General features: G+C 40.2%; 1 protein-coding gene across 1 annotated transcript; it reads right to left on the bottom strand.

The window, feature by feature from the left end:
- Positions 1 to 3,070: 3,070 nt before the first annotated feature.
- On the bottom strand, positions 3,071 to 6,617 carry mnx2b (motor neuron and pancreas homeobox 2b). The gene is made up of 3 exons (XM_054771235.1): positions 5,803 to 6,617; positions 4,793 to 4,950; positions 3,071 to 3,936 (listed from the first exon to the last, which is right to left on the bottom strand). The coding sequence occupies exons 1-3, from the start codon at positions 6,317 to 6,319 to the stop codon at positions 3,535 to 3,537; spliced, it is 1,077 nt and encodes a 358-aa protein (XP_054627210.1). The 5' UTR covers positions 6,320 to 6,617; the 3' UTR covers positions 3,071 to 3,534.
- Positions 6,618 to 14,290: the final 7,673 nt, after the last annotated feature.

Raw genomic sequence — 14,290 nt, 5'->3', positions numbered from 1 at the left:
AATGAGGGGAACATGCAGGATGGTCCAAAAGAGTGATGTTATTCTCCCTGAAGAAGTCCTTGGTTAAGCGAGCATTGTGAACTGCAGCGTTGTCCTGTTGAAAAACCCAGCTGTTACCACACAGACGAGGGCCCTCAGTCATGAGGGATGCCCGCTGCAACATCTGCACGTAAGCAGACGCCGTTTGACGACCCTGCACCACCTGAAGCTCCAGTGTTCCACTGAATGAAAAAGCACCCCAGACCATGACGGACCCCCCTCCACTGTGCCGGGTAGAAAACATCTCAGGTGGGATCTCCTTGTCATGCCAGTAACGTTGGAAGCCATCTGGACCGTCAAGGTTACATTTTTCTCATAAATCAGAGAATAAACATTTTTTTCCACCTTTCAGTGTCTCATGTTTGATGCTCCCTGGCAAAGTCGAGGATACAATATGTATTGAATAAATTTTATGCTTCCTCCATTTCACCACCAGAGGGCAGCTGTGGACCTTGCACACGTTTGCACATGTCTTTGCTGACGTTTATATCGCAAATGAATTTTAATCATAGGTTACTGGTTTAATTTAGATGTGTTTTTTTTATTTCCATACCTACAAAACAGATAAAATGTGTTTAAATCAGTTTCCAGTACCATGTGGTGCACGTAATTGTAACTGTAGTCATTATTTACATGCACGCTTTTGCTGCACCAATTTAACGACCAGAGGTGCTTCTTTTTGATGCCCAGTAGCTTATTGGATGTATACTCTTCTGATCAGCTTGACTTGAAGGTTGACAATTTGTAAAACACCTGCAATGTACATTTCCTCCAACAATAAATGACGCGTTTGAATATACTCCCACAACGGTCACGCCCTTTTCAATAAACTTTATTGGAAAAAACGGGGCATTTTTCATGCTTTAGAGGAGCGTTTTGAGTCGGACTGATGTGAATTTATTGGGCTGTCCATTAGTTAAGTGACAGTGGCCGTGCAAAAGCACAGCAATACGTGTGATTACCTTAAGGGATCACACAATCTGTTCATATTCACGTAATGAGGCCCACATCTAGCTGATTGATTCAACTGCAGGGTGTAAACAGTTTAGGGGCTTTCTGATTTATTCATTCGAGAAATGAAAAAAAAGGAGCAAATGAGGGTTTCTTTCAAACGGGGGCCGTTGGTGATTCAAAAGACATATATTTATCGAGAAACTGGGCATTATGACTCAAAATAATGCCGTCAGCATTTTAGTTAAGAATGGGCCACAATTTATTCAATGATTTTTTTCTCTGACATGTAACCAATCAATAATCTCCATGCCTTATCAATTAGCTGTGAAGTTTAGTTGTGTGTCATGAAACAGATGACAAGTCTCAGAAGTAAACGAGCTGCTATTGATTTCATCAGTCAAATGAAAAGCCACAATGTGATGGAGCTACAACGAAGTCTAAAGCACTAAAGTTAAGCATCTTCAGGAAAAATGACCTCTGATGATCAATTGGTAGAATAACTTTCATGATTGGCCATCGAATCTAAACACATCCTGATGTAATATCAATATACTTGTATTATTTCCTTCCTCGAGAAGTCTTTTGCTTTCTCTCTAAAAAACCACACACATTTCTTCGAGCCATGTGGTTTTTTTTACAATTCTAATTTAAAAAGGCGACTATTAGGGATATATTTATAATGTAAAAATGGTAGCGAAAATATCATTTAACATGAAAGAGATATGAAAACTACTACACAAATCACCTGACTGCCCTGCAAACATTTTTTCTATCTTGTATTATTGGTCTTTTTTTTACATGCATGCTGTATCTTAACTTATTGTATAAGTTGTGCACTGACAGCAAAGTTCTATTCTATTTTCTTTAAGTGTTTTTGTGCTGTTTTGCGTGATTTCATGGTCACACTTGTTTTAAAAAAGAAACATTCTGTTGTAGCTATCGCATTAATCTTTCATTTTTAATAAGGTGATTGTTTTGGATGGATGTACATTATCTCAGGAAAAAGACACATGAAATGCTCTAGAACTGCAGTGAAACGCCCCTCCGCACATGCACACACATTTTTCTTTTTGCTGGACATCACCACCATGTCTGGATTGCTTTACTTCCTTTTCATTAACTTAATTATGTGTAACCCCCTGTGCCATCTATTACAAAACAATTATTCGTGAATTATGTACTGATTTTTCTACCAGAGGAAGTATAAGGATTGCCTACAAATCTTTTTTTGACTGGAACGAGGCAAAAGTCAATCACGTTCTGTTAATTTTGTCTCAAGCTATTGAATAACTTAATTAAAATAAAGCATTCTATACGCCGTTTATGTCATTTCATGTTTTGCAAAAAAAAAAAAAACGTGGCCGTGGACGTGCTGCTGTTTTGTTACAAAATGAAACAATATCACAATTTACCACGAATGCAGTTGTGTTTTGCGTCGGTTTTCGTCAGCATCCGGTCCGTCCTCTGTAGTTAATTTCTTGCATTTGGAATTTTTAACACTGTCTTTCTGCAAATAAAACACAAATGAGATGCAGTGGCACCGTCGCACCGTATCCAGATGAAAAAATATCTACATTGGAAAAATGTTCAACCTTATTCTTTTCTCATTCAAATGTCTGCAGATTTGCAGGAAAGAACCCCAAATAATTCAGCAGAACACGCATATCAATATGCACGTGAGGAACTGAGTACATTACATACAGCATCAGAATTCACTGTGCAATTTCTTCTTATTGATTCTTACTGAATATTAAGATATTCAAAGTATACTATAAATTAAACATTTGGGATATTTCAAAAAAATATTCCTCATTGTGAATTTGTAAAAAAAACCAAAAACTTTTCAATAAACAGCCAATTTCATGTTGTAATGTTAGAGCTATTTACGTTGCTGAACTTACAATAAGTGCAATTTACAGCAGGGGTTGAATAATTCTGACATCTACTTGCAGGTAATTGTTTGGTCAGGTGCATTCATTCATTCATTATCAACACAATAAACTCCACTCCACTCCACTCACTCCACAACCTTTTTTTTTTTAATATAGTTGAACCACAAACAAGCTTCAGATAAACACATTATGATCAATCTTTGGAATAAATTCAATAAATTAAATGCATTTACAAACAAGAAGGTAAACATTTGAGAACAAGAAAAAAAAAGTGCAACATCACATTTGAATTTGACAAAATATGCACAAAATAAGACGCATCTTATTGTGGCAGGCCACAGCACCATTGCTCATTCATACCTTTTGTCCTTATGAGCAACTACACACAGCAGTAATCTTGCACGGTCACATGACATGATGTGAAGGTGGGTGGGGCAGACGCAAGGTGACATGAAGGTGAGGCAATCAGCACCTGTCTCTGCATGGCAAGCTGTTTGATGGCTTTATTCACAAATAACATATTTGTGTCCTTTTTAATTTGTATAGATGAAGAGAACGGCATTACGTCCTTTTGGGACACAATAATATGCACAATCTCTCATTTTGGGGTCAGTGTCCTAACAGTCATGTCGTCAAACCTGCAGTCTTTTCACAGTCCTGCCATCATCTTCCTGTCTCCTCCTCCTGCTTGCACTCCCTCCAGCTCGTCTTCAGAAAAAGGGCTACGCGGGTTGAAGCCAGCGTCGGTGCTACGCTGCAAGAAGTCCATGGATCGTGGTTTCCCAACACGGTTGCTCATAGTGACCGGAAAGCCATGCTGGGTTTCTTCCTCTTCCTCCTCCTCCACTTCCTCCTCCTCGTCATCACCATCTTCCAAATCCAGATCCACACCTCCTCCATCTTCTGGCCTTCTCTCGTCAGGTTTGTTGCTGGATGTTCTTCCTCCGTTGTGGAGTCGCTCAGACTCAGACTGGCTTGAAGCACTGGCTTGCTCCTTAGCCTTCCGACTCCGCTTCCACTTCATTCTCCGGTTTTGGAACCAGATTTTGACCTGACCACAGTTCACAGACAAACATTTACATTTAATAAATGTAAATAAAAAAATTTATGGACCAAACATACTCAAGTAAAAAAATATAAACGATAAATTTCATGTATTCTTTAAATGTACTTTTATCTTTATAAGTTATATTAATTTTGTTTAAATGTAATTTCATGATCGTAAGCCTCAAATACAGAAATTTCCAATGCAATTTGATTAGAAATCATTACTTATACATAAAAGGAATGGTTCCTCTGTTTTCAAATGTACCTCCATTTATCTGTAAGTGGAGACGACAGCAAAGCACAATTAAATGTGTATTAGTTAAACGATCAACATTATGTTCAATGACTTGGAGAATTATAAATTGACTTACATTTAAATAATACAACTGCACATCACAAATAAAAACACAAGCATTTAAATGAGTGGGAATCTTCCAATGACATCATGCAACAAAGTTACAAATTGACACCCAAGTACATTCATAGATATTGAAGTTGTTAAAAATGTGTAAACGTCGCCAACAAAGCAGTGAAATAATAATTGATCACATTTGTTCAAATATAATCCCAAAGAGTTGCTGTACATTTATTGTGATGAGTGCTGTAAATCCATATGAATGATGTCTATGTGGTCATTTTAATGAGGGGCTTTAGGTGTACCATTGTTGGAATGGGCTGCAGACACTTTGGAACAAATATGTACGTAAAGTCTGTTGCAGGCTATGTTTAGAATTAGCAGAAATATTCCGGGTAGTCTGTCACAATGCAGTCATTCATTGTTCACACACTGACCGCAAAAGGATTCTGTGGAGAGCCCTCATGCCCGCCTTTGACGGCTTTTGCGGTGAATAGTCTCTTACCTGCGTTTCAGTCAGCATGAGGGATGTGGCCACTTCGAAGCGTTTGGGTCTGGACAGGTACTTGTTGACTTTGAACTGGTTCTCCAGTTCCAGCAGCTGCTGACTGGTGAAGGCGGTGCGGGGCCTCCGACACTTTCCCAACAAACCAGACTGAGGCCCTGCGGGAGATGACACAAAAGATAAAGCACTAATCTGAGGATTCATTACACTCATAATTTCCTGCTTTTTTTTTATGACATCACATATCATAGCTTTATAGGCCTGTAAGCCTCATGTGCTTTCTTGCCTTGTTTATGTACAATTCATGGGACCCAATAACTATTTATCTTAACATTTAGAGGTTACTTAAGTTTCCGAGAGAGTCCGAACTCTTTGGCCAGATGCTGACTCCAAGGACATAGGAAGTTCAGTATGATTTTGTAGGTGGGGGCAGACACACATATGGCAGCACTCTGCAGCCATCATTAACTATATAGCCTTACTCCAGTTTATTGTTGACGGCGAACACAGCAGAAGCGGGCACAGAGGCCATAAAAACACAGGCATGCCATTAACTTAATGAAAATTCAATGACGGCTTTGGGGTTTTATTGATGAACTACAAAACGTTTTAGGCGTTTGTTGATAGTTTCTTTGTCACACAAAGACAGTTTGCATCGGTTTGTCGTTTATAGAGAAAGGTGCAAAATGAAAATATGAGACAGATAACTTGTAAAGAGCACAATGTATGGATATACTATGTGTCTTTGAACGGGATATATATCTTTTGAAATGGTAGAAAAAGTCAATCTAAACTTTCTGTCAATAACATAATATAAAAACAGTCGCTACTGTTATAAATTGATATTTAACATTGTTTTGTTGAATAATTATTTGATATTTAATGTTGTTTAATACTGTTAGAATTTGATATTTAAAAAAGAAACCTACCATTTGCTTAATGTCAGACTCAGTCACCAGCTTTATTGGGCAGTTTTTTGTCTACTAAATGAATGCAATTTGAACACTCACCGCTATAATCGGTCAGTCTCGGCATCATGATCCCAGCTCGGATCCAATGCTCCAGGGGCACAGAGCCCGCCATGGCCGCCGCCTTCAGGTGTTCGGGGTAGGTCTGAGTTAGCTGCGTGAAGCCGGTGTAGGCAAAGGCTGGGTGCTGGCCACCCAGAGCCGACAGCGGGTACATGGGCGCAGGGTACATGCCTGGGATGGCAGCTTGGGGAAGCGAAGCCAGTCCATGGTGTGTGAGATTGAGAACACTTGCTTTGGGGATTATTCCGGCGTGGAGCTGCGCCGCCCGTGGAGAGGGTGTGTCCCCACGGCGGCAGGAGACAGGGCTCCCCGCCGGGCTGTCGCTGCTCAGTCCAGGGGAGACGTCTCGGCCTGCCCGGTGGGTCTCGTCTGCGAGTAGGGCGTCGATTCTAAAGTTTTTTGATTTCTCCATGACGACTTGCGATAGAAGGACGAGTTTTGAAGGTAACAAGTTTACTGCACTTGGATGTAGCGCATTCACTGACAATGTAGACATTTAAGATAACACACATACATTTTCCACACTCTACTACTATTTTCCATCTACTCTCTTGAAGACTTCGTTACGTAAATGTGCCCGCTAGGACCGTGTTCGTCTTCATTCTAAACTTCACAGTCCACACACTCTCTCCATCCACCGCCCCGCCCCACCCCTGCAGGCTAGGGGTTGGCTGGGATTGGCTGGACCCCTCGATTGCTCTGACGGGCCTCTAATCAGCTAATTACTCGCTCGTTTCTCCCCCCGGAAAGCATTGTGAGTGAGGTAATGTCCAACCCTTGTCCCGCCTGAAAACACCTTCAAGTGCATCAAAGCTTGGGGAGGTACATTAGAAGATTAGTCAATTGTTTCCATTTACAACTTGGTGCCAACTCCTCATAAGATTGCACACGAGCTGGTCACATCATAAGGTACACTTGCACATCCCCAGGAACGATTTATTTATTTCTTTACTTACACCCGGGGTACATATTAATATACATTTCTGTCAATACGCCAGAAAGCCAAAAGGCTATTTTTTTTTCCCACCTGTCGTCCTTCTTCCAAATCCCATTTACTAAATGTATAATAAAACCTAATAATGGGAACACAATGAGCCAACAATCAACATCATACCAAGACACAAACACGTACATGACAGGATACCAACAACAGCAGTACCAGTCAGTCTGTAGTTAGTGTTGGCAGTTCTGATTGTGAATAAGACATTTCTTTAACTAGATCTTGAATGCATGATATGTGTTTTGATTTCTAATAGCTATGGGAGTGAGGCTCCACTCAGTCGCGCCTCAGATGGAGAAAGCTGTTTTGTCCAAATACACTTTTTCTAAATGCAATAATGCAATCTCCCCTCTTCTTGCCTCTAGTTCTGCCATGAAGAGCTGTTCGGATGTTGACTGTTGAAGAGGAGGAGATGATAAACTGTTTTATAAATAAAACATTATCAAAGCCATTTGATCATTTGCCCATGTTTTCCCAGGTGAGTAGTTTATGTTTGTGTAATATGGTGAAAAATTTATGGTTTTCTCGTCCAAAATTGTTATAGTGCCTTTGTGAGGTGACTGCAGGGGATTGAGAGATGTAATACTAGCCTGTGACCAAATGGGTAACAGTATACTGTATGTGTGATGAGATCATAGAGCGCATGTACATTTTTGCTGCCTGTGTGGACATTTGATGGCAAATGTGTCCGAAGTTACTGAGATTAAATTGGATTTGATTAGAGACCCTTTTTACTGGGATGTAAATGACAGTTTTGTGTCAATTACGACACCCAGATATTTGTATTCTGATACGATCTGCAGCCTTTCCCTTGAAACAAAAACATCTGGCTCGGCACTGGAGGTATTGTTGGACTTAGTAAAGACCATTGCTACTGTTTTAGACGTGTTTAACTACAGGCAGGATTGCTTCAACCAAGCTGTGATATTAACCCTGGAGTTAGTGAGCTTCTCTACCACTTGTGAGATATCACTACCATGGGCGTAAATGACAGTGTCATCAGCATACATTTGGACCGATACATCAACAAAAATGGATTGGAGGTCATTGATGTGAAGTGAGAACAGCACAGGTCCTAAATTTGATCCTTGAGGAAGACCAGTGGACAGCCGGAGGGCTACTGAATTAACGGACTGGACTCCTAATTAGGATAAGCGGCACAGAAAATGGATGGATGGATGGACTCTGACATATTGGGAACTCTCAGTGAGGTAAGCCTCAATCCACTTAAGTGCATTTGGTGAAAAATTAAAACTACATCATTTTGTTAGCAAGATTTTATGATTGACAGTGTCAATACCGTCTTAAGATCCAGGAACACAGCACCGACAACCCCACCTCGGTCTAACATGGCTCTGATGTTTACTGTGAAACAACAAGTAGCAGTCTGGGTGGAGTAATTGGCTCTAAAGCCAAACTGCATGGGGTGTAGGGCAAAGGGTGTGGTGTTTAAATGATTGATTATTTGTTTTGCAACCCGTTTCTCTGCAATCTTGGACACTGTGGGCAATATGCTGATGGGTCTACAGTTGGCCATAGAATGAAGATCTCCACTTTTAAAAATTGGAGTGACAACAGGGGGTTTCCACATGCTTGGGAACATTTTTTGTGAAATGGAAAGATTAATCATTTTGGAGATGAGTCGTGTAACTGATGTGCTTAGGTCTGATGTGCTAATATCTTTCTTTTTTTTCATTCTTTCATTTGGATGGTCTCAGCGAATTAATAGTGTATGATACCTCTGATTCTGTGATATTTAGTAAATTGAAAACTGGTTGATTGGCATCTATTGAAAGGGTGTTCATTTCCACAGTTGCAAAACACCTCACTATTTGAGCCACGGACTCAATAAAATAGTGGTTGAATGCGTCTGCTACAGCTGGAATATTGTTTGTTAGTTGATCATTTATTTTAATTTGTAGGGCGTTTTGTTCCATTGGGCGGTCACCTAACACATTTCTATAATTTTACCATTACCATTTGATTTTGCAATTATTGTAAGAAAGAAATCTGCCTTTGCCTTTCTGAATGATCTTAAACGTTTATTTCTCAACATGGTGAAACATACAGTACTCTGTCATGAGTTGATTTAGTTTCATTTGCTATTCGCAGGGCTTGGTCTCGTTCTTTCATACGTTTTATGATATCTGGGTTGGCAGGGAACAGTGTTTTTGTGTCGTTTGTACTTGACTTTTTTGTGTAAATTCTCTAATAGTTCTGTCAAGTGTGTTTTTCTTTTTCATAATTAACCAGAGGTAGAATGTCACCCCACTGGATTTGGTTAGCTGCATTCTTTTGATATCTACTTTTAGGAATAGCAGCTTTAGTAACTTTGTTGCCGCTGGCACAGGAATAAAATCGTTTTGGTGTAAGTTTCCTGGTGACCAACATTAAAATGCATTGATGCATTAAAAAAAAATCTGCCTTTACACATATAATAATGTCCAGTCACAATGGCCAGTGAACAAAGACATCACATTTTAGCCCATAGCTGTCTTTAATGGTGACTCAAAAATATTGCTGCTTGGAGGACGCTGCAGAGAAAGTACACTGTGCACAGTATTTAAATCATTTATATTAATGGCTAGCTTCATTCTCACAGCCATCCGAGATGCCATTAAAGTTTACGATCTAGAACTGCACACAAACCGTATAAAAGCGTAATAACTCGGCCGCAAGAGGCTATAAGTTAATTGGTCCTCTGCTTAATGTGAACTAATGCTGTTTTAAGCAGAAAAAAGTAGCAGGGGCATCTGTTGAAAATGAGTTTTTGTAGCTTGCAAGAACTGGTTGCAACAAAAGTCTATTTTTTAAATTAAATAATTAAATTGAAATGCATTATTATTAAAACTTCTGACAAATACACTCCATGATGGTGCTGTTACTAAAATCTCAATATTTGACCCCATAAGTTCTAATGACTTGAAATTTCTCACAAAGCTCAATGCGCTCTACAAAACACACTTGTAACCTGTTTTCCTGAACCATCATGAAATCTGGGACACATCTTTAGGGGACTGACAAGCACGTCTACTTCAGCAAGATTGGTTAAAAAAACATGGCCGCCATCAAGCAAAATGTCTTTGCGGGGGCACGTGTGGGACTTTGCAACTACTTGCCCATAAGCCAAGTAGTCACTCTTAGTGTAAATGTTGATCCAAAATCAGAGGAGAACGCCAACATTTGTCTATTGATTATAAAACATAGAGTATGTCTGTATTGCATGTATGCTAGCATTCTTCAAAAGGATTTTGGCCACAACCCATAGGGGGTGCCACAAATGTCCTTTACAGTCATACAGCATTCTATCCATCTCTCCGTCTCGTCCATTCAAAACATGCAAGCTGTAAACTGAAGGAGATTGGTATACATTCTCCATGCCTGAATAAAAAAAACATCTTTTTTCAGTGAACCCGTCCCAAGTCATGAGTCCCAAGTGAAGTTGACCTCCAGAAAATTGAAGGAATGAGCAGGTTGACTCACTACTCCCCTTCTGTCTGTCCCCCTTCTGCCCCCTATCAGGCAGATTACCTCCTTGCTGCTCAAACACAGGTAATTTGGTACGGCTTCCTCCCCAACGCCTCATTGCCTTGCTTTTATGATTTGAAAGTCATTTGAATAGGCAGAGCAGGGGGACATCCTTCACTGCAGGCCTGTTGACAGGAGTGCCCAAATTGAATTGAATCAGAGGTTCAGAGGGCACCTCTGCTTCCAGTGTCAATTGAAGTAAAGGTGCCCCGACAGTGATGAGGGTTGCAAATGTTATAAATTATGCTCAGATTTGGGGTATAAAGGCCAGGAATCTGTGAATTCTTTCTCCACATTCTGTTGCTTTACCTCAAACTTGCAAAGGAATGTAAATATTCATCATTGACAGGCTTATCAGCCAACGTTCCCTTCATTGATTGCCATCAGCCTATCTACAATGATGTTGAACTTGGCTCACATAGTGGCTGAGCAGGTCCAGTGGTTACATAGCACTGGTGTCTCCTAGCAGGAAGGTTTTGGGTTTAAATCTGGGCTCAGCCTTGCAGCGCAGAATGAAGGGGTTGTTTTTAGACTGTTTTTAAATTAAAACGCATATCATTTTTTCCATGATCCCTGTTTACGCCACAACAGAATTTTTGGAGTAAATGCAAACGCTAACTTTAAAAAAAAACATGCCTCAAAATGGAGATTTGAGACATTGCGGTTCTGGTGTAAACAGTGAAACTCGCAACTTTTCTAAAACAGAAGACCTGCACATGCTCGAGAAAATGAGCTTCTCCAGTGCCCAAATTATACTGAATACAACTTCTACGCCGTGACTCAGATTCCATCTGTTCATCAATCATTGTACATTATCATTCATTAGTGGTGAGTACCTATACATTTTATACATTAAAATGTGTTTAATAAGTGTGTGAGACATATTGAAGAGAGACGGGGGACGATTCTGGACCTGAATCTAATCTAATACTGTAATTACAGCAGTCACTCTTAGTGTAAATGTTGATCCAAAATCGGAGGAGAACGCCAACATCAAGCTAGCAGGAGGGTTTGGATGGGCAGTGAGCCGTTTCTCAAAAATATGAATTTTTATGGGCATTTCAGTTATTCACAATTTGCTGGTGGTGCCGGAACGTAATCCCCACGAAAAGCAGGGATCTACTGTACTGACATATTACAACCATAACCTAAATTCTAAACTTAAATATACGAGTTTTGAAAAACGTTGTCATCTGTGAAACAAAAGTCCAAAAGACTCCAGATTGTTCATTACAACATTGTGTTGCCCTGAAATAACCCTATCCCGAGAAGGGCCTTCATCTCTGGAGTCTAAAGGCTTTTGGAGACTTTAACAGAACATTGATGTTTTGGCTGTCTTTGGAGCCTGAAAAACACTTGAAAATTTGAGCCTCAAGAATATTTTCAATGTAAAGGTTAAAAAAGGTTGTTTATGAAAATGGACACACGTGAATGCAAGTTAAGTTTTAGATTTAGGTGTGGGTAAGTACGTATACAACTACAAAAACAATTGCTTATCACAGGTTTTTAATGTATTTGTGGTCATAACATGGTGAGCATTTACTGCACTGCTTCTATGTTCAGCAGAGGTTGACACCAAAATACTGCTGTTAAGAAAAACCTGGACCGAGGAGGACAAGCAGTTGGTTCTTTTCTCTGCAGCAATTCCAGTCACTTCTGTAGGTGTGTGTGATTCTGGGTTATTTACAGCGTTGCAATCTTTATGCTAAACTGATCGTTATCCCCTTAAGTGAATGGTTGGAATGGCCTATTATTGGTGACCCGTCTAGATTTTGAACAAATCAAATACGGCTGAGAGACTCCAGTTCCTCGTATCAGACGCTAGCTGGACAGGAGGCCTCTTGGCTAGTATGTTTAAGTCTAGATGTCTGAAAATGACTAGCTCATTTTCTGGTCATCCTTCAAAAGCAAGATACTGAATCAGTTACTTTGCGTACCTTGAAGGAAGAGCTGTTTGTGGCGACTGGTGTTTGCCTCGTGTGCTTGAGGGGCTAAAAGAGTTCTACCAATTGTAATCAAGAGTAAAGAAATTCAGTCGTAATCCCTCTAAGAGATCCGCCAGCCGCAGTTCAGAACTATTTGACCAACATTCATCATCATCAAATGTGGTTTTGCACCGTTACAGTGGGAGCTTCATTTTTCGACAGCCTAAATCCCTCACTGCATCCTTTTATTCCACTTTCACACATGCCCTCTTGAACTCTGCGCCTGACTTTCAACTGTATGCGCAACACTCCCTTCACACCGTGAGAACACAATTGGTTCAAAGAAACACGCCGGTCTTACAAAGCCACAGTTTATCGAAGAGTTATGTCTCAGTAAACCTTGCCGCCAACAGAAGTTTACTGGAAGATTAAAGTGCTTATCAGCAATTACATGCATATTTTTCAATCATTACCACAGCTCAGAGATAGTGTGACCTGATCCTGGTTTGCTCTCTGGATGTCTGTGTTCAAGCTGCAGGCCTCCTCAGCTGATTATTGATCACTTGTACTTCTTAGCTTATTTAACACACTGAAAAGCGAGTCCAGCAAATCCTGACATTAAACTAACATTCAACAGAGTCCTTCAGTTACTGAGTCCTTCAGGCTGCAGTTTTTGCATGCTTGAGGCTGTCAGTGAGATGCCTGACAATTCCCACCAGGCCTGCAGCACATCATCCGATCATCAGGACCTTGAATGTGATAAATGATGACGGAGCACAATGGGCTTCCTGTGCAGTGACAATCAAGCTTACTGTCTGCCTGGTAATGAGTCTAATTCCAACAATGTTAAAGGCAGGCGCTAAACCACCTTGCTTTCTCTTAGACCTTGAGTCCAAAATTAATGTTGTCTCATTAAGGAGATAAAGGTAATATAATTATCTTCTGACTCATTGTACCCTCACATTATTTATTAACTACTATTGAGCTTTGCCACATGACATTTGGCCCTCTGAATGTGAATCTGCCTCTGTTTTTGCCACACCAGCTACAGTCCCGTCCTTCGAATCATCAGCTTGGATAAAATACAAATGATGGGAAAATATCAAACACCCTGTCCACATTCTCAGAATGGATTCATCCAATCGTTGTACAGTATAGTAGGTGGACTAAAGTATTGGCCATTACACCTACAGGAGGTAAACAACTTGACTGATTCCACTCAAATGTGTTTGATTGGGCTGAGGTCAGATTTCTGTGCAACACCAAACTCCAAATACAACCATGCCTTTGTGGACCTTGCCTTATGCAGGTAAATAGATTCCTTGTGTTGACACCAGATATTCCCAACCTTTTCTCTGATTTTCAACCCTAGAAAACTTTTATTATGCTTGCACCTTCCTAACAAAAGTAATACCCCATTTGATGATGAAAAGGGTGAGTATAACCCAAAACACCTTTGCACACTATGAAATACTATCTCAGCTGCAATCACTGCTGCACAGTTGTTCAGTTATCTTAACTACTTACCTATTTCCTCATACTATGGCCGGTGGCATTTATTAACTCAAATGCAGACAGATGCAGGGGAGGCCTTTACTGTTCCCTTGGAATAAAAACAGTACTGCTGGTATTACTGGAGTTGTAAACAAAATAACTATTATGGAGAGATGCAGCAAAATGACAAGAACCAAGTCAGACAGGGCAAAATAAATAAGTCATATAGCTTTCCGGAAGGTGAACACAGATGAACACAACACGCTTACTCAAACCCTAATCGCCATGTCCAGATAATGTAAGATCATCTTAAATACTACAGTGAACGCCACATTTCGTGTGAAAGACCGTTTACGTGCTTTGGTAGGTGTTGCTGTTTTGGTTAGCAACGGAGATCAAATAGGCTCAACAGTTCAGCGTGTTGTCTACGAAATGAAGTAATTACAGGGACTGGATTTTTCGTTGTGACGGTGAACTAATAAACAGATGCTGACTAGTGTCAGCAGAAAACTCAACAAAA

This window comes from Dunckerocampus dactyliophorus, chromosome 3, assembly GCF_027744805.1.
Source record: "Dunckerocampus dactyliophorus isolate RoL2022-P2 chromosome 3, RoL_Ddac_1.1, whole genome shotgun sequence".
In the NCBI taxonomy this organism is placed as follows: Eukaryota; Metazoa; Chordata; class Actinopteri; order Syngnathiformes; family Syngnathidae; genus Dunckerocampus; species Dunckerocampus dactyliophorus.
Note: the sequence above shows the minus strand (reverse complement) of the source record. Positions and strands in the feature narration are given on the sequence as shown.